Genomic DNA, 21,207 nt, shown 5'->3' with positions numbered 1-21,207 from the left:
TCTTTTGTAAGTAGTGTTTCTAAGCCCACATTTTCAGAGATAATAGGAAATAACAAAGCTTTATTCCCGAGCCTGCAGTCATTTTAAAACACTAACATTTTAGACACCAAAATTTCAGCAGAGGGGTTTGATTTTTGAATGAGTTAGTGACTATGACATCTGATGCAGTTTATTAAAAATTTATCTGTCCTTTTTTTTCACTACTTCTCTTGCTTTATTATAGCTCATACTATTTAAAGTGCAAAAAGGGGTGGAACTAGTAAGGAAATCCTGTGGCCAAATATTCAGGAGGGTACTTGGCTTCCCTTGGCTACAGGCAGTCTGTTGAATGTTGAAGTCAGCATGTGCTAGGGGAAATCTCTGAACAGGAGAGATGCAAACATGTGGTGAATGTGCCAGTCTCCTCTCTTCTCTTCTCTTCTCTTCTCTTCTCTTCTCTTCTCTTCTCTTCTCTTCTCTTCTCTTCTCTTCTCTTCTCTTCTCTTCTCTTCTCTTCTCTTCTCTTCTCTTCTCTTCTCTTCTCTTCTCTTCTCTTCTCTTCTCTTCTCTTCTCTTCTCTCTCTCTTCTCTTCTCTTCTCTTCTCTTCTCTTCTCTTCTCTTCTCTTCTCTTCTCTTCTCTTCTCTTCTCTTCTCTTCTCTTCTCTTCTCTTCTCTTCTCTTCTCTTCTCTTCTCTTCTCTTCTCTTCTCTTCTCTTCTCTTCTCTTTCCTTCTTTCTTCTATTTTCCATAAGTAAGCAGAGAGCCTGGCAAGTTTGTAGTGCTTGCTCAGAAGCTCATTTAAAACTTTGAGAGGAGTGAACTGAATTTAAACAACTCTCAGGAATCTCTTTACCCCCAGGGCTCAGACTCTGCCTCCCATGGAAAGAAATGTATTAGGTAGTTCATAATCTGTATTCCATCAGGATATTTTAATGAGAGGTCAGTAAATATCATATATTTGGAATCAAGTAAGCCAAAGCTGGGCTTTATATTTATGACTACCACACAGTCAGTTGTAGCAGATGAATTCACTTTGAATGAAGAAATTTTATCTATTCTTCTTGGGTTCCAGCCTGTGGTCTGAGCAAATTTTTGACATATCAAGCCAGCTGTAAAACTTAATTATCTGTGGTGTAGGAAGTAAACATGTTAAATATGCAAAAGATGTTTTGCAGAAGTCTTAATACTTTCTCATTAAAAAAGCAACATTGATTTTCTTGGCTGATTGAAGTGTGATGTGCCACCCCTATGGTGATTAGGTATGTCATGGAAGCACTGTTTGCACCCCACTTCCTTCAAAAAGGAGAGAGACTGGTAAAAGGGAAAACCCCTTACCAAAATGTGAGGATTGACATTTCTTTGAGTAGTACTCTTGCAGTATGAACTGTAGATTTACAGGAATTAGAAACGAAACAGTTGAAGTATTCCTCTCCCCCCTCCTCCTTCCTCCCCTCCTTTTTTCAAGTGTCTTCATCAATCAAAATCAACACAAATGAATAATGGAGGCAGATAGAATGTGAAGAGACAATAGTGGTGTTGTTCAGAATTGACGGCCATAAATCCATTGTATCCTAAGAGACTGCACGAAGTAAATACCTGCCCTTGCCCACTGCCAGTTAGCCCACGATTCAGAATATCATTTAAGTAAGTGCCGATGTCCCATGGAAATTTCAGCCCATTAATGCTCCCTTTATTTTAGAGCACCAGGGCTGCAATGAGGCAGGGGGACTTGAAGGCTGAAGGTTTGGAGTGACAAGGGAGTTTCCCTCTCCTCATTCATTTGTTAATTTGGGATGACAGAAACAGAAATGGTGTTCTTATGAGCGGGTCAAAGGGGGTTTTTAGAACCAGCAGAAAACAAGGAAGCCTGGTGCAAAGGAAGTTACAGAGCGCATCGTTTGAAATCATTAAAATTTGGGCCTAGCTGAGGTTTTCTCTGAAAGACAAAAAGGGGAAGCACATGTCGATTGGCACTGCAGAGGCATGCAAAAGGGTGGAAAAGCCCAACAGAATGCAAAGCCAAGAGGATTATATACCTCGGTTTCAGAGAGCATGACTTGTGGTGTGGATTCGAGCCCTGACGTTTCGATTCGGGTATGATACAGCCGAAGTCTCACGAGCTGCTCGTGTAGGAATTTGACACTGAGGGGCAAAAGCCTCTGGGGTCAGCTGCTCTTTCTGCCATTCCAAAATGCCAGGTCTCAAATGGAAACTTTCCTTCCTTCCTTCCCATTAGAACCGTCCCTCCAGTTTTGTGTGCATTTTGGATGCAAGCCTGTGGGAGCAAGTGCAAATATGATTCTTAGGCCCAGGCTCACACATTCAGGAGGTTTAAAGTTGCTTGTTTTATTTTTGGGTGTTCTGTAATTGCAGTTTGTTTGGCAGAGCATGCCAGACATAGATCACTTGCTCAGGGCTTGTTAGCACCAACAGCATTCCAGCTCTGTTAGAATCTCTAAGTTTATCTACCTCAACCGTATTCTCACACCTTTTATGATTTTTATTCTCCTCAACTGAGAAAAAAAAACCCAACCAAGGCACAGAATGGACTACCTGGCAGGAAGGATTGATGACCTTTCTGATGGGACTGGGGAATGCTCTTTGAGAGCAGTGTGAAGGAGCAGAACTCCTGACTGCCCAGCACCTCACTGCAGAGGGGCTTGAATGTACCAGCTCTGTTGTGAAAACAGTTTATTTAGTAGTTAGGACCTTGACTTTTCTGTCTTTGTACTTCTGAAAGAGGATCTCTTGCAAATGATGAACCCTTAGCCTTCACAAAGTACTGATCCCTCCATAACATTTTCTTAATTGAAGCTTAGAAGGAAAAAAATATAGTGTAGTATTTTAAGAGTGACTGCGTAGCACCTTTCCAAGTTTGCATGCCTGTCAACGGGATGTCATCCTGTAAGTGTGAATGAATGACTCTATTTCCAGTTCGAGTTTCCATTCCTAGGCAAAAATAGCACCAAATACACTATACTTCCAGAACAGATTTTTTTTAACTATATAAATCATGCCACAATAAAAAGTAGTCTGTAGTTATTTCTTCATTAAAAACATTCTATATGCCCAGTACCAAGTGAAAACTATGAAAAAGAGAAGACACTGCTTCAAATGACTGAATAAAATGACAAGAAATAATTTTTCATTCTGTTCTAACTGAGCTGAACTGTATTTTGTAAGGATAACAGTTAAATTTAACATTCCTCAAGTTTTCCATTGTCTGGGTTTTTTCCCAACCAGCATGAAGCACTGAAGCTTTAAGCAGCCTGTCATGATGCTGATGGTTTTTTGAAGAAAATACGTGTTCCTCAGCTGTTGCAGTTACTGCAGCATTTGTGACTTTTCAGATGACACTTTGCCAGCTTTTTAAAATTGCCTAAATCCCGTGTACACAGCGATGAGGGCTGAGATTTTTAAGGACCTTGAAGTATCTAAATCATGGCAGAGGCTAATTATCTCCAAGGATTTGATTCTTGGGTCTGATTCATTTAGTCTAGGAGTCTCAATGTCCTAATTATCTAACCTATTCCTTACGATAGGATTTTTGGGGGGGGGGGGTTGTTTGGATTTTTTCTGCTAACACAAATAATTGATAAAGAGTTAGCAGAATATTCTAATGGTGTGCATTAGGGTTGGCTGTAAGGTAGAAAGCAATAACAAGGATTATAAATAACTGCTTGATCTGTAGAATTCTAAAATAGCCTCTTAAATTTGATTAACTGTCTTAATATATGGTTAATCATCTAAATCCTTTATAAACTATTTGTAAATGCTCCCTTGACATAAAACATGGCTAGTTTGTCTGTATTTTATGAAACATGGCAATTCTATTGAGGAAATGGAGCAGTATTTCTGAAATACAGTCAGTGTGAGAAGGCAAACTTGGTATTCCAGGTCTTGATTGCGGAAAGTCAAATACTTGCAGTTTCTGAATTTCTTTGTGCAAATTTGTGGAGCAAAGGTAGTGAGCAGTAACTATGCTCTTCCTCAGAGCAAACCAGGCAAAGAGAGGTAAACAGGAGAAGAGTTATAAAGGAGTTAAAACACAAAAATGGAATGATTTCAGAATGGTTTGGACCTCAGTTCTGTGGTACAAAACCATCAGCATCAACATCAGGGTCTCCTGCCCACAAAAATACTCACTGCCCCTATGCTGCATCCAGCTGCTGTCTTGTTTACATGGGCACTTCTGTTTTCCTGTCAATGATCTAGTGCAAAATATCTCTCCTCACCTCTCCACCCTTCTCATTTTTCTCTTTCTTTTTTTATCCTGGATCAATTCCTTGATCTGATTCATCACATGGACCCACAAGCTGTTGAGTCAGCACATGTGAGGTTGGCACACTGTAACGAGATGGCAGAAGTGAACACCAGGAGGAGGAGCACAGGTGGAGGAAGGGACAGCCTTGAGCATGGCCCCTAAAATTAGTATTGCTGCTGTTTGCTTTGCATCGTGGAAACATGGTCTTGGCTTGAGTCAGAGCATTTAAACTATAAATTCCCCTCTAGCCTTTGACACCCTTAAACTTTACTTTTGCCATCTGATAAGTGGGAATAGCCCTAGTTACCACAGGGATGTGAAGACTTACTAGTAGTTGTTCAACCAATTAGCACATGAAAAATAGGGAAAACTGCTTTTTACACTCCTGCATTTTGTTGAAGTAATTCTCCCATGCTAATGAACTACATTACATTTGTAGTAAAGTAGTTGTTTTCTACTGTGTTCTTCCGATCAGAAATACGTTACTAGACAAAGACAGATCCATATTTCTGTAACCCAAGCATCTCTATTTTTAGTTTTAAGATGTTAGCTGCATATCTGTCTCTCTTCTTTTTTTTAAATTATATATATATATTTATAGCTTTTGCAATTGGGAGAGAATTTCCTGCAAACAGATCCCTTTCCGTGGTGCCCTGCTCCAACACAGAGTCCCTTGTGTTCCACCAATAGTTTGCTCCAGAAAAAATGTCTGCTTGTAGGATAAGCCTGGTGAACTGTAAACTTTATATTGCCTTCAGCACATAGTAGATTTGCATGTGCAGGAGGTATTAGTGACTGGGCATCTGATACTTGGCAATGTCACATCTGAAGACGTGAGTGACAGCAGAGATGCAGCCCCAGCCCCAAGTGTCCTGTGGAGTCGCTTCCTCTTTGGATAATTACATTCTCAGCTTTCTCTGCAATTTTAACTGGGGGGGGGAAGTATCTGTCCTCGCCCCCTCATTTACAGAGGTGAGTCCTGTAACCGTGCACCATTAAACAGCTGCCACAGCTCACCCAGGAGGACTTTTTACATAATGTTCATATCTGGTTTGCATTCCGAGCTGCGCAGATCAGCAGTGACGCTACGTGGGTATCTGAAAGCAGGATTTGACCTGTACTTGGGTTCTGGTTCACATGCAGCAAGGAGCACTTGCTTAAATAGTTTCAGGGACTTCAGCAGGAATACTGGTATGCAGAATCAGGCCCCTAAGGATCTTGGTAATGAAAGGTATCCTGTAACTGTAAGGTATTATTATGATGACTACTCTGGAGAACACAGAGGTATTGAAGTTGGCAAAATGAATTACAGAGTTAAATGTATAAGTAAACCAAGAAGTGACTGATGTTTTTTGCATAGTAATAATCTTCATAATAGCTTCATTTGCACAGCTATTTCGTTTTAAACTTAAGGCACAGTTTTGAAGCACAACTCAGTGGAGATTTTTCCTGTAATCTATAAACTTTAATGAAAGCTAATTGGAGGACAAATTTTAATCTAATTAAAATGTGGCTGCATAAAACAGAAAGGATGAATGAAGTGAAATGCTCTATGGGGCACAGTTTTCAAACAATGACTACCCTGAATACTAAGTCAAATGAAGCTTTTGTAAAATGATGATCATGAACATTGCCAGCAACAGAACAACCTTGAGAAACTGCAAATGAAAGTTTTCATGTATTCAGTTTAAAAAGTGGACATTTGACTTACAACTGCATAAGGACTTTTTAAAAGAAAATAAAAAGCAACACAGTCTCATCTAAAAACATAACAAGTAAATTAGCCAAAGGTGTGCATTCCATCGAAGTTCTCATGATCAGCAGATGCAAATGTTTGCAGTGCGCCAATGAGTTATGAGCCCTAATGAGATTTCAATGCTGAGCAAACAATAAAAATTTATGCATTGCATAGTTTTAGTGGCCTTTGGCTTCATGGTTAGTGTTACACCCTTTCAACAGCTTCAGTAATATAATATCCAGCTGGCTTTGGAAGTAAGGAAAATTTTAGGGGTGAACTGAAATTGTGAGAAATAACGTGATTGATTGCTTTGTCAGAATAATGCATTTCCACGGTATAATTGTCTGTAGTAATCTTAGCCCGGGTATGGATACATAGGTTCTAGTTATGTTCAGACACAAATTTTGAAGGATTCAGGTGAAGAATGGCTTTTCCAGCATTTTAGCCAGACTGTTTCCTGTGCTGGGTCCGTGTCCAGGGGTCTCACAAACAGCCCCTCTAACAAGAACATTCCTGTCATAGTCCAGCAAACGTGAGGATTGAAAAGCTGCACTTTCCCCAACAACTGTCATGTGTCTCAAGAAAAGAAGCGGAGCACAAGCACAAAAAGAGAGGCACAATAGATATTGAAATAAATGTATGTAGTGGAGAGCGGGGGGATGAACCAGGGAATTCAACTGGTGCAGTGTGAGAGTGAGCTCAAATGAGTTAAATTTATAAGTCCCATTTGTGGGTTAGGCTGTTATGCATCCAGAACCTCCACCATAATGATTGCCTGCATTACCCTACATAATATTAAAATCTTAGCGTGTGATTAATAGCAGATTCCCTGCATACGTGTCACAACACACATCTGCAGCAAATCTGCCAGTATATTTCTGTGCTAGTTTTACTTTGGGGCCATAAAGTAATTCCTGTTTTGTGAATGAGAATAAACCTATTATGCACTAGGTTAGCTACACCCAGTTTCTTCTCTTCAGGGAAAAAGAGCTGCTTATTTGATACAGCATCTCGAATTTCAGTGTTCAGAAGTGAGTTTAAGCCTTGGCTAGATTTGCTTGAGCAAGCTGTTTGGGTTTGCCTTCACCATTTCTTAGTTCTGTGTTTTCCAAAACCTTCTGTGCAAAGAGTATTGAGAAACTTCTGGGCAGCAGTAAACTAGTGGACTTAATTGCAAGGTGTTTATTGCTAAATTTGTTAATGAGTCAACATGCAAAAAAGATATATTTATCCCTGTTTCCTCTTAAAGTAGTAGTAAAAAATAACTTCAAAAAATCTTTTTCTTAAGCTATTTGGTGATGCAGTTTTGCTGTTCACAAAAGCCCTTTTTCCCATCCACAAATAGCTACCTTTCACTTTGCCCCAAGGGAACTGAGCATAGCTCAAATGAAGCTTAAAAAAAAAAAATAGAGATTTTTCCCAGTTGTGGCTCAAAGCCTCTGCATATTCACACATGCACACAAAATAAAAAGGAAGATGCAGAAGCATTCCTCCAGCATGCCCTCTGAAAAGTCCTGTCGACCTGTTTTGCTCCCCAAAATGAAAACAGAACCCCATGAAAACAACTTAAAGGGCAACAAGAGAACATTAGGAAAGCAACATCTGTTTTGCATTCTTGGCATCAAGTTTGTCCTTGCAACACAGGGTCTGACACAGATGTACAGGGTTATGACACCACTGAGTACTGCTTGATTTAAAATGGTGTAACAGAGCAGAATCAGGGCACTGAGCTCTTACAACTCTGTGCAGAGCTGTGGCGCTTGATCTCCTTTGCAGATGTGCGACTCAAACCCCAACTGAAGTTTTAGTCATCTTTCCATTGATTGATGCAGACTGTGGAGCAAGTCATATTCCTCCTCCAACCATTTAGAATTTATTATTGATTGCACCTTCTCATCGTGTGTGTTTTGCTGTCTGTAAAATCTCATTGCCCCGGTGCGTTCCAGTCAGCTGCACTGCGCGTAGCCACGCTCAGAGAACCTTTCAAACGATGCTGCATAATAAACCTCTGCAGTTTTTAAGTAAAATAAAATAGTAGCAAGGAGAGACACATTTAAAGGTACTCAGAAAGACAAAAAGAGCTCTGATACAATTGAAGAGAATCAGTAATAGTGTAAATTTGGGAAGCCAGAGTTGCCTCGAGAGCAGCTGTCTCACGGTGACTGCTGGGATGGCACAGAGGGAGCACATCTTTCTCTGTTTGGTTGCCCATCCACAGTCGTAGCAAAGTCAGCTCACCTCTCCCCTGGCATGGCTTCAGGTCCCCGCGGAGCTGTGCCAGGTGGCGGTGCCACCGTGCAGTGTTTTCACCTGCCACTAGATGTCTGTGTGGGCTCTGAAACCTTCTCCAGGGGTGATGCCCCTGGTAAACACGAGAGGCAAAACTGGAGCACAGGCTGTGGGGAAGCCTTCTAGATGGTGTTTGTAATTGTAGCAGCATTACTTTAATTGGGCCTGCGTTTAAAGCAATTTGTGCTGTCTAAAACTGAATTCCAGCATTTTTCATCTGAGGCAGATAAGGACAAGTTGTTTTTCCTGGTCCACCTCTGTTGAAGACGAACTATTTCCTTTCTGTTCATGTGAAGAACTGAAATGTATCTTAACGCTGTGAAAGTTTTGGAGGAAGTTGCTGAGATGTAAAGTAGGTTCATCTTATTTTTATTCTGAAATGATGAAATACCAAAATATAGAATCTCTTTTCCATAAGTGAATTGGTAAGACACATACATCAGCACATCTGGGCTCATGGAGGAAGGTAACACATCAGATGTTAAGTTCAGCATATTAAAGGAAAAGGAACAAACAAACAAAGAAACCTCTGGACCTGGGCACAGAAATCTATTTCCCAATTCTGTTTCTCAGCAACCCACTGGCTGGCCAGGGCAGCTGCATCTATGACCAGCTCTTCTGCAGATATCTCCTGAGAAAAATGCAGAAGTAATCAGCATATGTTTGACTTTCATTTATCTCTGTCACCCAGGAATAAGATACAGATAGTATCAGGAGCAATGAAAGGTACATTCTGATATTATTTTCAAGTTTTTTTGTCTAGACAGAGAGGAGCAACCACTTGTATCTCTGTGGAACACACAGCCCCACTCCACACGCACACATCCTAGGCTGAAGGCCAGAGGGAAGTAGTAGGCTGTCTATATTAAAAAAAAAAGTTTAAAACCACCACCCACTCATCAGGTGACTGGAGACTGTGGTTGTAAAATATGCTGCAGGCAGAAGTTCTGAAAAATCCCAGAAAGTGTTGAAAACATCTCTAAACAAGGTATTTTTCTCCTGCACCTTTCTTGCTAAAGGTCCCAATTGCTGCCAAGAAAGCTAGTGAGAATGTTAGCTGCCAAATAAAAAATTTATGACAGTGTTTGGCAAAGGATTGTATCACTGCTTGTTTTATACATTTCCACAAGTCTCTTGAAGGGCTGTTGGACACATACAGCTCAGTGATCACTGTGCTTTATCTGTTCTTTAATATATTAAAAAAGCAAGTTCCAATAAAGTATGATTTAAACAATAGATTTTTTTTTCTTTTAATAGCCTCCTCTAAGCACTTGCTATGGTGAGAATATAATTTCTAAACAATGTTCTATGTATTGAAATAGTTTTTAAAGCCCTTTACTTGACAAAGTGACTTGTACATAGTAAAAATAGATGAATTTTTCAATTAAAAATGTATTGCTTTTGGAATTGTGCTTTTTATATGTAAGAGTCTGGGCCAGTAAACTGTCTGTTAAAACATAAAGATGTCCATTCAGTCAAAGTTGTGTCTGCCATTTATGTTTCAAAACCCAAGAAAATAATGTGTTCGTATTGCATTGCTCACCAATATCAATTAGGGTTTTGGCTCTATCATTAAATTAATGTTGAGGGAAATAATTGTTCCAGTGGATTTAGCAGAAAAAATATATTTTTGAATACAGAGTTACAGGCGCACTGACAATAATTATTCAGCTGGCCAATGCTGAAAATATTAAAAATATTTTCCTCCACTGAAGAAACAGAACTGTCTGTCTGTGTCTTCTCAAACCCGTTATCAGATTAGGCTCCCAGCTGATAATTAGTGCTGTTTAACACAGATCTCATTGCTCAGAAACCTCTACACCTGAGCAGTTTACTTTTTCTCATTACAATGTGCTGCTGGAGGTGAGAGCTCTGGAGCATGGAGCTGTACCTGCCTGCACCGTTTTGCCAGAAGACAAAGAGCCTCCTCTTCTCCCTGGTGGCCAGGGGACAGTGGGGCACGGCTCTGCCTTGCTGTCCCCTTCCAAGGGGACAACCAGAGCCGTCCCCAAGCTGCCCCAGGGCCCCACAGCTCTGCACCCTGCTTGCTCCTTCACGGCACAGCAAATACTCTTGAGCAGCCAACAGCACTGGGGATGCTGAACGCCTTGTGTGTGCTTGTGTATTTCATGGTGTTTGATATAAAGTACTCAAGACAGACCAGCATTAAGAGGATTATTTCAGACAGCATTAGGAGTTAATTTACAGAAGATTAGCTCTAAATCAGGCAGATATCATAAGCAAATTAGCATCAGTTGTAAGAGATTCAGAATCAGAATGTGTGGTGGTTTTAGTTTTTTCCCTGCATGTGCTTAGTGGAAGTGTAGTATTTTTATTAGTTTCCCACACTAAGGTGTTACATCTCAAATAGTGAAGAGCAGGTATACTTATTTTTCCTGCATGCCCACTATTTATTGTGATGTTGTTTATTGGCAGTGAATCTGCTTAGCTCCAAATACCCTTCCTCTGCTGAATATTTTATATTTCGTGCCATTTTTTCATTGAGTAATGTTTTGTTTGGCCCTAGAAATGATGTCTCCATGGTATGTTACAATATTTTAAATAGGCAATATGCAGCTTTACTTCAGAGTAACATAGTTAATCTTTCTTTTTCTGTTAAAATGAGTCACATTCTAATGCCAACTCATAAAAATAAAGGAGTGTATAAAATGCTACATACCAGAGTGAAGATTATAGGTACTTAAAAATAGCTTCCTTAATATTTAAGCTTGTAAATTATAAATTTGTTTTATTTCCACACAGTGATGGCTAATTTGTATTAAAAAGCAGATTCTTTTCTTCAATCAATTTTCCAGACATACTTTTCTGGCTGGAGACAGACAGGCATGAGCACCTATCCCATCCCTTCTCAGTATGGCAGTTTTGGGAACACTTGCCCAATTAGTGAACATGATGAAATTAATTGGGTCATGATATTAAAGCCTGTGCCCTGAGTTGTCCTTGAGATTCTGAAAGTTTTGAAGTCTACAAATGGGATTCCCATCTTTGGAGAAATTTGTGTTCTGCTGTCCAAGAGATTAAACTGCTTAGTCTTCAGTGTGCTCCTGAACACTTGGGGTTTTAGCAGAGGAAGGAAGTCTGGGCGGTGTTTTTTATGATTTTTTTCCCTCTCTTGATGGACCAAATTCCTCTTGACAAGGTTGCCCTGAGGTCATGGATGTCTCCATGCCTTCACTGAGACAGGAATCTCTGTGCCTTCCAGGAGATCATGAAGACTTACACCCACCCTAAGCCAGCTGGGCTTGCAGGTCACTCTGCTTGCAAGACCTGCAAGGGGCTCTTGCACTCAGACTTTGTGCCCTGTGGTTTTACCCAATATTTGGAGGCTTGACGTGGTTGTTAAACCAAGGTGTCTGAGGTCATGGCAAAGTAGAGGCTCCTCTGCTCCCCTAATAGAAATACTGCAACATGCTGAAAAGAAAATAGTTTCATAGTGGCAAGTATCTCCTGACAACTAATTTGATAGTTCTCTATCAGGTAAACCATTTGTGAATACATTGATTCTTTTTATTTTTCGCTGTTCTGTCTTCACTGTTCCCAGGTTTTCTCTGAACCGGTTGGGCAAAAATTGATTTTTATTTGTTCCACTGGCCTTGTGGAAAATTAGCTTATGAACTGGTTTTTATAGGAAGACTCAAAGCACAGAAAAGCTTGAAAAATAAGCCTATAGCAGTCAAAATTGTTGTCTGAAATGTCTTCAGACTGGAAGGCTGAATTTATTGCTCAAAACAAGTGCTAGCATTGTGGAGGTGTGCAGTCCTGCTCATTATCACTGGAAAAGGGGGAACCAAAAAGCACAGTAAAAAATTAAATTTTAATAATGCTAGTGATATTTTCTAAATCCTTCTTGACAGAAAGATTCTCATTATTTTTATCTGTCTCAGAGTAGGCTCTTTTAATGCCATCTCACAAATGGCCTTAGCCATGATTGTTTTCCTTTCTTTTATAGCATTTGAAAAAAAAATGAATATATACCAAAAAAAATTCTATTCTATCATTCAAGGAGTGCCATGAAATGGTAACATTTTGGATAGCACATCTTCAGGAACAATTGCTGCAGATGCCTTCAGGTTTTAACAAAAGAGGTCAATATTGTTAAGACAATTGTAGGAAACTTGCCATACAAAAAGACGCCCAGTCAAATATGGTGTAATAAGAAAATTATGCAAGAAGAGTGTGTGTGTCCAGTCTCCAGCTTTGTCACACCTAAAACCTGTAGATTAGTCATTAATTAAATTGAGGCAGGGTGAAAGACGTTACTTCCTTTCATCTGTTTAAGATATATCTTTTAGTGGCTTCTAATGATCATGGAAGTTGATAAGATGCAGATTTTTGACATTTTTGTTTTCCTTAAATTGCACAGAATGTAAATTTAACCATATTTATCATAAAAGCCAATATGAGATCATGTACGTTCTTGTCATTTTATAGCTTGCATACATTTCCTCTGCTGGAGAAATAATTGCATTAGCTTTGAGTGCTGAGGAGGGGGTTGGGGCTTTTTTTTTTCCTGTTAACTGTTTGGGGACCAGGGTTTCATGTACCCAACGTGCTGAAGAATGCCACTGCACCGACAGCTGGGCTATCCACCCTCCCTCAGAGCTCTTGCTAAAGCTCTTGTAATGTTTGCTAAGCCCTATGGTTCTTAGTCATGCTCAGGTGACTAAATGCGTGATTTGTTCTTCTTGATACTTCAGTACCCTGAGAAAGGCTGGCTGGAGATTAAGACAACCTTGACTCCTTCCATTTGCAGTTGCCACAGTGCATGTGATTGTCATTTAGACTTGCCAAGGGGATCTGGTGTTGCCTGTGCTTTCCATGAAATGAGTTAGTCCCTCTCCCATTTTGGTCGGTGAGTTTCCGTGGCCCCAGAAGCCTCTCCATGCCTTCTAGTGGCAGTCATAACCTAATTGATTCCCTCTGTGGAACGAGGGGACATGGAGATGGGAGAAGGCTGAAGTTGCATCAAAACCATGTAGAGAAAAGTTCCATGTCAGGGTCTCTCAGGAGCAGAAGGATACTTCTCATCCTTCAGAAATGCCTTCCCATGTGTTTTAAAAATAAGCAATGAAAAAAATCTGGCTAGGACAAGATTTTCAGCACCCTTCCATTTTGTGTTTTGACCTTTAGTCCCACATGTATGAGGTCTTCCATCAGGCTTTCCCTGTTACCACATTTGATTTCCAATTGTTCCTGTAGATCTCTCTCCTTCCTAGGCCATGATAACCCTGATGGCTACCAAATAACACTATACTCCAATGGTGTTCATTTGGAATGTGCTGCAAGATTTCTATTATGAATTAAATCATAAATGTTTTAGTTATCAGATATAACGAAAATAATTTTAAGTTTTAATCCTTATGACAATATTGTCAGAAGATGACACAGCAAGGTAAAAACATAGTAGAGTCAAGGAAGGCCAATGTGTTTCAGCAGGCATTCAGCCAAGAGAGCGATGTCCTTTCTTTTACTCCTCCAGAAAAACTGTCAAAGGAAAAGTATATTTACTTCTGGTCAAAATCTAATGTGCAAATATAGGATCCATTAAAAGGAGATGATGGATCAAGGTCTTTACTGGCTAATTATTGATTAGCATCTTCTGCTTCACTGGTGAGTTTCATCTCTGCAATATTTCTGATTAATGGGAGATTACACACCCTTTGCAATATGCTAATGCCTTTCTATGTGATTTTTGCCTTCAGAGCTAGCAAGGTTTCTTGCTTGGGCCTCATGTTCAAGCTTTTAGAGGTATTCATTCCTATGTTGTAGGCACCTAACCTAGCAGGCTAACCTAGCTGACAGGCACTGCTGGGGTGCATATATGGCCAGGAGAAAGAGAAGGCAGGCCAGGTTCAGAGCAGGACTCCAGCTTATGTATCCAGGGAGCTGAGAGAGATTAGCTAGATATAATTTAGATGTTTAAAGTGGGATACTGTGACTACTTCCCTGCACCTGTTATTACATGACTCATTCTTTCATTCAGGGCCCAGGTGGAAACACATTGATGTGGTTTGAGTGTAATATTATAACTAGAGATTGGTATCCATGTTATTACAAGTAGACAGCCTCAGTCCTTAAGATTGAACTTTAAAGCTAGAGGACATAGCACTGCACAATTCCTCAGCCCTATCCAGAAAATCTTGGGTGCCTGTATGGCCTGACTCTTTCAATAAACCCTGCTAGAAAATCAGCTAGAAAAAACCTTTCTTATTCTCCAGCCCTCAATTTTTGAGGGTTTCATTTCATTATCTGCTCAGTTTTCAGACATTTTTAATGGATTTTCCCAAGTTCTTACAAAGAATAACCTTTGGGAAGGCATTCAGAGAACACAAAAGAGGCTTCTGCTGGGAACAGTCTGCAGACTGAAGGTGGACCTCAGGAAGTGTGGCCTTTTTGTCCCCAGTAAGCCATGGGGAGTCCCATCCCCTCTCCACCACCCCCTTTTCATATCTAAATATACAATGTCAATTACAATGTAATTAGGTCTTCTGGCTTGAGAACATAAACACTTGGACTTATTTTCAGGGTTTGTGGTGGGGAAGAGGAAAATACTTGAGTGTTTTCCAAATTCCTCACTTTTTCATGGTCAGCTAGAAGAGGGCCAAGGACTCATATGCAAGTTGTGCAGGTATTTTTTTCACTGGTATTTCTGTTTGCTAATTTCAGTCATTAATGATGAAAAATGTCTCATGTCAGATACTTCCAGCCAGCTATAATTCTGTTAGGCAGAGTTCTTTTTTATTACAGTAGGTTGCCATGTCTTTATGTTTTTGCTACAGCCTGTCCCATTCTTTTCAGTTGCTTTTATTTAAGAAAAGCATTCTTAAACCTGAAGATGGGAATGATTGAACAGCTCCCAGATACCCTGAACTTGAGATTTATCATTATGTATCTAAGGCTTTGCTTTACCAATCATAACATTTTATTCCCCTGTGTGGGGTTTAGTGCTTCCATTTGAAAACTCATCCTAACAAGCATGTCCTTATATATAGTAATAATTGTGTCTGTCCAGAAGCTATGTGAGTATAGCTATATTACTTTAAATGCACATTTAATTTTGCCTGGTACGTTTTTGCCTGTATGACTAGACCCACACTTAGTAGTTGTTTGAATCTGCTGATTTGCACATGAATATTGGACACATAAAAATCACTTGCCACTCATTCACCTATTTTCTTTCATGTTAGCAAAAACTGCGAATCAGAAATAAAAGGGCACAAAAAATGCAGTAGCCAAGTATTCAAAGTGACCATTTAAGATGTGATTTTGCATACAGAGAACAAGCCTTTCTGTCCAGTAAACTGATAGGAATCACTTCTAGTTAAATCATAAATACATATTACAGTGAAACACTGTTGGACAGTGCTCTGCCATCAATCAGTCTGTGTTCTTGAGGGCACTATTTTTCAAGATGCCTCCTTTAAGAATAAAGCCCTGTGTTGTAATGAATGTGTGCTAACTGATCCCCCAAGGCATTTGTTTGGTTTTGTTTTTTTCTTTGTGTTTGTATCAGTGTCAGAGTTGAGCTTCTGTAGGAAATTTTTTGCAGTATTTTATTTGTAGTCCTCAAGTTAAGGACACACTCTTTATGCACCCAGAGTCTGCACGGGTTCGTTTATATCCTGCATTTTGTTAACATGTTACCGTGATTGCTAATTTTCATGACAATTGTTATTGTACCATCAGTGCTTAATGGCAAGGCATCATTATTCAATGCTGGTCAATCAGGCACTAAGACATGTGCAAGACATCAGGCTGAACCCATATAGATGTCGTGCACTCCCCTGCTAATGAATGCAGTTTTATAAAAAGGTTTAAACACGGTTGGCATCCTTAATGTAAGGTTTGCAAAAGCTTATTCGGGAGCTGCTTTGTGTTTATACGGAGCAGATCCAAACATGGCACAAACAGAGTTGGACCCATTGTGTGTGTGTGTGAGTGAAGCTACGGACAGGCGCCAATCCTTTGGGGGTTTGAAATGTGGAAAGGCAGCACAATTCCTGCCAGGGCAGGAGCGAGGGGACCAGGTTTTCTGGGGACATCAGTGTTTGGTAGCACATGTGGGACCTGTTCTGCAGAGCCGTGGTTGCCCTGTGCAGCAGGGATGTGATCCTCAAACGCAGATGGTGCCATGAATTTGGCACTGGCTGGAGACACCCCCGAGCACAGCAGTGGCTGGAGATCAGGCACTGTGACCAGAAGCCAGGATAAAGGGTCAGGCATCTGGAAAGGTGGAGCAGAAGGGAACTCGAGGGGAGAGGGATGTGCTTTCTGCACTGTTGTTAGTCCAGAGTGCTCTTAGTTAACATTACCCTTGTGTCTGCTTCAGTTACGGTTTCTGTGTGGTTTTGCACCCAAATATTTCGGGCTGCTGTCCATAATAAACTAGATGGAGCTTGGTTTAAAAGCACAGATTTTTCGTCTCTTCTAACTCAAAGTAGAATGAGCCCTTGTGCTCCTAGAGCCTGGAGTATGAAAGGAACAGTAGACATTGGCTGTTAATGAGCTCTCGAGCAGGGCTCCAGCAGAACTTGGTGTGAATTCAGTGCCTAAGCTGCATCAACTAAATGGTTAATTCATCTCATATCAACAGCACTGTGATTCATAATGTAAACTTGAGGAATCCTTGATGTTTCAGTCACACATTCCTCTTAATTTGGCCATGCATTCTTTTAAAGCTACAGTGTGCTAACTTAATAAAATGCAGCATGCAAATGCACAAGTTTTTGCCTTCAGGCATTTTAGCCATGGATGTTTCAATGGGTGTCTTCTTTCAAGTATATATTCTTTCCTAAATTATTTACCCTGTAAACATGCTTTGCATTTTCAAAGAAAAATCTGGGCTTCCTCATTCACCAGATTTTGTTGAATTTAAGGTGTAATAGAGATAAAACACTATCATCTGCTTCTTGTGAGCATGTTAGCCTTTGGGATTTTTTTGTAGTGACTGTTAGGCCCCATTTTCTTCTCCTCTGGTATTGTCACTCCCTCCCCCACTTAAATTCCTTGATGCCTTGCCTAGAGCAATACCCACTGGCAGTGTCTGGCTGTGACAGTACTATAGGCTTCCCTACAGATGGGTCCTGCCAATGCCAACCATTGTTCTACAACTGTGAGCTGGCTTGACTGTCTTGGATCACTCCAAACTCCCTTTCCTCTTCGTTTTTTCTTTACTCTGAAGGGTCATCCTTGCCTGTTGGCTTTGAGATCTGAAATGTGCTGACACCCAGAAGTTGTGTTCTCTGTCTCAGCAGCAGCTCCCAGACTCAGATTTCAACAGGCACCACTGAGTCCTCCTTGGGACTGCCCTGCTGCTGCCAAGCAGCTCTGTCATTCTCCTGCCAGCCCCATCCTCTGGGCAGTATGCAGTTAGTTTAATTTTACTTGCTCACTTGAAAGGAAAACAGTAAAACTCAATGTTATTCTTTTTTTAAAGATATAAAATTAATCTTTAACTGTGGGCTTGAATATTAAAAGTATATAATGTTTCAGTGTAGGAATCTGTTGATAACATCCATCCTATTTCATGATTAATTTGTTCCTTTTAATATGATATTCTTTTGCTGCACTGTGCAGACTAATTCAGATTCCTAGAAATTGAACTTTGATATGTATTTCCTAGATTCACACCGTAAGTGAACCTTCAATTAGCAGATACAGGTGGTGGCTTGCCTCCCTCAGTGTTTTCTTGAAAAGGATTTCAGAGACGTGGACACTGATTAAATAATCTTGCAGTCAGGTGTGTACTTGACAGGGTATTAAAAATAAGGCATTTGGGGGACTTGATCCTTCTTTTTTGTTTTTCTTTAGTTTTGCTTCTCAGACGATGCAGTGATTTTTTCGGTGGGCCAGAGATAGGAGGAGTTGATTTAAACACTCAGTATGTTATGTATGCCTTTGCCTAACTATGTGTTAGATTAAGCGAGTTTCACTCACAGTTAATCCTTTGTAAATTAGCATTATGGATGCCTTGGGGCCCACATCCCACAAATAAAATGGTTGTCAAGCCAGCTGCACAGTGTATTACTTAAGGCTGAATGTTTTAAGAGTTTTCCTGCTTTTAATCTATTTCACTGCTGAGTTTCAATTTTGCTGAGTGTCCTTTCAGGAGTGATGAGGACAAGTGAGTAAATATATATTCTGGTTTTCATGCATTTGCCTGGGCAAATCGTTTGTTATCAGGTGTTTGGCAGAGAATGTCACACCCCACCACAAAAGAGAAGCTTGTAAGTTCAGGTGTTAAATTGAAGTGCAAACCAACAAGAACCAAAAGCCCTTAATTAGCTTTATTTTGTTAGTCTGCTACACTTTTTTTTTTTTTTTTTTAGGAAAAGAAGAGTGAGAAACATCCCTCCCTCCTCCTCATCCTTTTGGCAGAGTAAATATTGCCTGTTAAGTTTGAATTAGCTGTCATCGCGAAAGAATTAATGCTGTGGTTGAGCCTTTCTAGTGAGGAAGGGAAAAATAAACGAGACAGATCTTAGTTCAGCTTTAAGTGATAAATGAGGACAAAGCAGCCCATTCATCTCCTGCTAGGAAAGTGGACACAAACACTAAAGCAGTTTTGCGGAAGACGTGTCAGCAAATGTGATCATTTTGTAACCTGTCAGGAGGATAGAGAGCTAGTCCTTTTAGAGTGTCACAGGGGAGGGTGTCTGTCTGATGTGACAGTTTTCATCCATCCATTTACTGCCTTTCCTTTAGGTGGGGGGTAAGCAAGGAGAGAGCTGGAGTTGGTTAAAACTGCATTTTTCTTTACACTTTCCAGTATAATTTATATGTATATCCACCCGCATCCAAATGAAAAACATTTACCAAGAAAATCTCCCCTCTGCTCTCTGGAGTTTCTTCTCTCTTTCACTGCATGAAATACGCTCATTTGAACACATTACACTCCCTGTCTCCAAGCTGTACTTGGACTGATGTTTCTCAAAACACAGTTTTACCTCTTCTTACCATTGTTTGGTTCTTGAAGATTTTGGGTTGTTTTGCAGAAGCATGAGAAAAAATATATAACTTGGGGTGCTTCTTTGCATTTGCTTGTTGGATTTTTTTCTTATACCTCTCCAATTCTGATGAAAAGATTCATGTACAAGTATGTTTTGCAAAAGTTCCTATTTGTGAGGAGCCTATGAAAATATTCTTCCTTCTCTGCGAAAATAAGAAACAGTGAATTCTTACAATCCAAAATTCTCCTGTAAAATACCTCAAATTCTACTGTCTCTTGGTTTAGTAATTTTAATTGACCTATTAATTTTAGGAAAAATCTGAAGTGATGTGATGACTGATTTTAGAAGCAGGAATTTCTCCGAAAAAATGATTGAAAAATATTAGGATTTTCTACTTCTGGCATCTTTTTATTTTCACTAATCTCGTTCTTTTTCATACTGCATAGAAATGTAACATTGCCTATTACCATAAGTAAAGGTATGCTACAGAGACAAGAGATGCTTTTACAACATAAGCTTCACAGTTTGACACTTGCTTCTTTATATCATCCTTTTCTTCAAAACTATCTTTTGTACTTTTCCCTTGGTATTTTAGTACAAGTGAGTATCTCATTGACATGTGTTTCCTTGAAATCTTGTTCCTTAATAGCAAAATCCCTTGAAAATTAATAAATTGTTTCTTTTCAGATTAAAACCACTGAGAAGATTCAGAATTATATTTAAAAAATATAATGATATTTACTATTACAGACCACCCTGCTTGGATTGCATTGACTGAACACTGTTTTTTTCATTTGTTCTTAGAAGGTTAATAAATTGGAACATAATTTATTTCATTTATTCTAATATGTATATAAATGTATGCATAATTCAGAAAAGTCTACTTCTTTCTTGAATACAGAAGTTGGATATATTAGCTACATAAAGATAGGGTTGGAAGCACTGGAAATTGGGAGAAGTAAAAAATAATCACGATACACAGAATGGTAGAGAAAATACTGAGTTTGTGGGCATATGTCTTTTCTCCAGCTTTTTTGTGCACCTCATTTTATAATTCTTATATATATTCTGCTACTTTGATTTATTTTGTTTTATTCACTACAATTTTTTTGTCTCTTCTTTTTTCCAGGATCATCCAAAACCGGATTTTGATTGTTATCCTGGCAGTCATCATCATCTTCACCACCATGATGGCTATTTATTTTTCTGTCAGGGGACGCTGATATCTTTGTTCTTCACTAAACAGCAACAAACTGCTTGTTCTGAGTAATTAAGACAAAGTGGTCACATGAATCATTCTCTTGCACTGACAGAGTCTCCCTCTCTTTTCCACTCTTCAACTCAGGTGCAAGTGGTGTAAAATATTTTGTATTATTGATGGCATAGTTGATGGTGTGTGGGGTTATTTTTTTCTTACATATTTGTCCTTATCTGAGTGTTGTCAGGATCTTAATATTTGTTGGAGTGAGGGCTTGTTCTGGTATAAAAAGACTTAATGTGTGCCGAATTCACCCACAGACAATTACCCTGTGAGTTGCCAGAGTTTCATGAGGGAAGAGGGGTCTTTGCACTTTCCTTGTGCTGTGCAGGGTGTATGAATATCAAGCAGTATCTGACCTTCTGTGATTTAGAATATAAGTAAAGCAGAGACCAAATGATGTAGAAAGTGAACCTGTCTCCTGTGACTAACTCCCAATCATGCATTATCGTAGTCAATGTAACCTGGTTAAGAACAGTAGCTAGTTTTAAAAAGAGAGCAACCTTAGGATGGTGCTTAATACATGATGCAAATCCAAAACTCAATTTAACAAATTTTCTTTAAAGTTAAGCTTTCTTCTCTGCTTATTTAAAGCAATTCCACTTTCATCAAGGTCATGACAATGCATCACTTACCTAAAACTTAGTTGTGGCTACAGGCCAGCTGTTGAATCTCCTTTGAATTTTCCAGTGTTGATATATGTACTGA

The 21,207-nt window shown here is 39.6% G+C and overlaps 1 protein-coding gene across 2 annotated transcripts in view; it reads left to right on the top strand.

Annotated features, from left to right (window-relative positions):
* Positions 1-21,207, top strand: part of VTI1A (vesicle transport through interaction with t-SNAREs 1A) — a 260,355-nt gene that overhangs the window by 235,686 nt on the left and 3,462 nt on the right. For both annotated transcript variants that reach the window (XM_063405310.1, XM_063405309.1), the window contains exon 8: positions 20,371-21,207. This exon is cut by the window's right edge and continues 3,462 nt beyond it. Coding sequence is in view for 1 of the 2 variants with exons in the window: in XM_063405309.1 (XP_063261379.1) it covers positions 20,371-20,464 (94 nt within the window). In the remaining variant the exon portion in view is untranslated. The remainder of the gene's footprint in view (positions 1-20,370) is intronic.

Source organism: Prinia subflava, chromosome 9 (assembly GCF_021018805.1).
Source record: "Prinia subflava isolate CZ2003 ecotype Zambia chromosome 9, Cam_Psub_1.2, whole genome shotgun sequence".
NCBI classification, from domain to species: domain Eukaryota; kingdom Metazoa; phylum Chordata; class Aves; order Passeriformes; family Cisticolidae; genus Prinia; species Prinia subflava.
The sequence above is the reverse complement of the archived record's forward strand: the minus strand, read 5'-3'. Positions and strand labels throughout refer to the sequence as shown.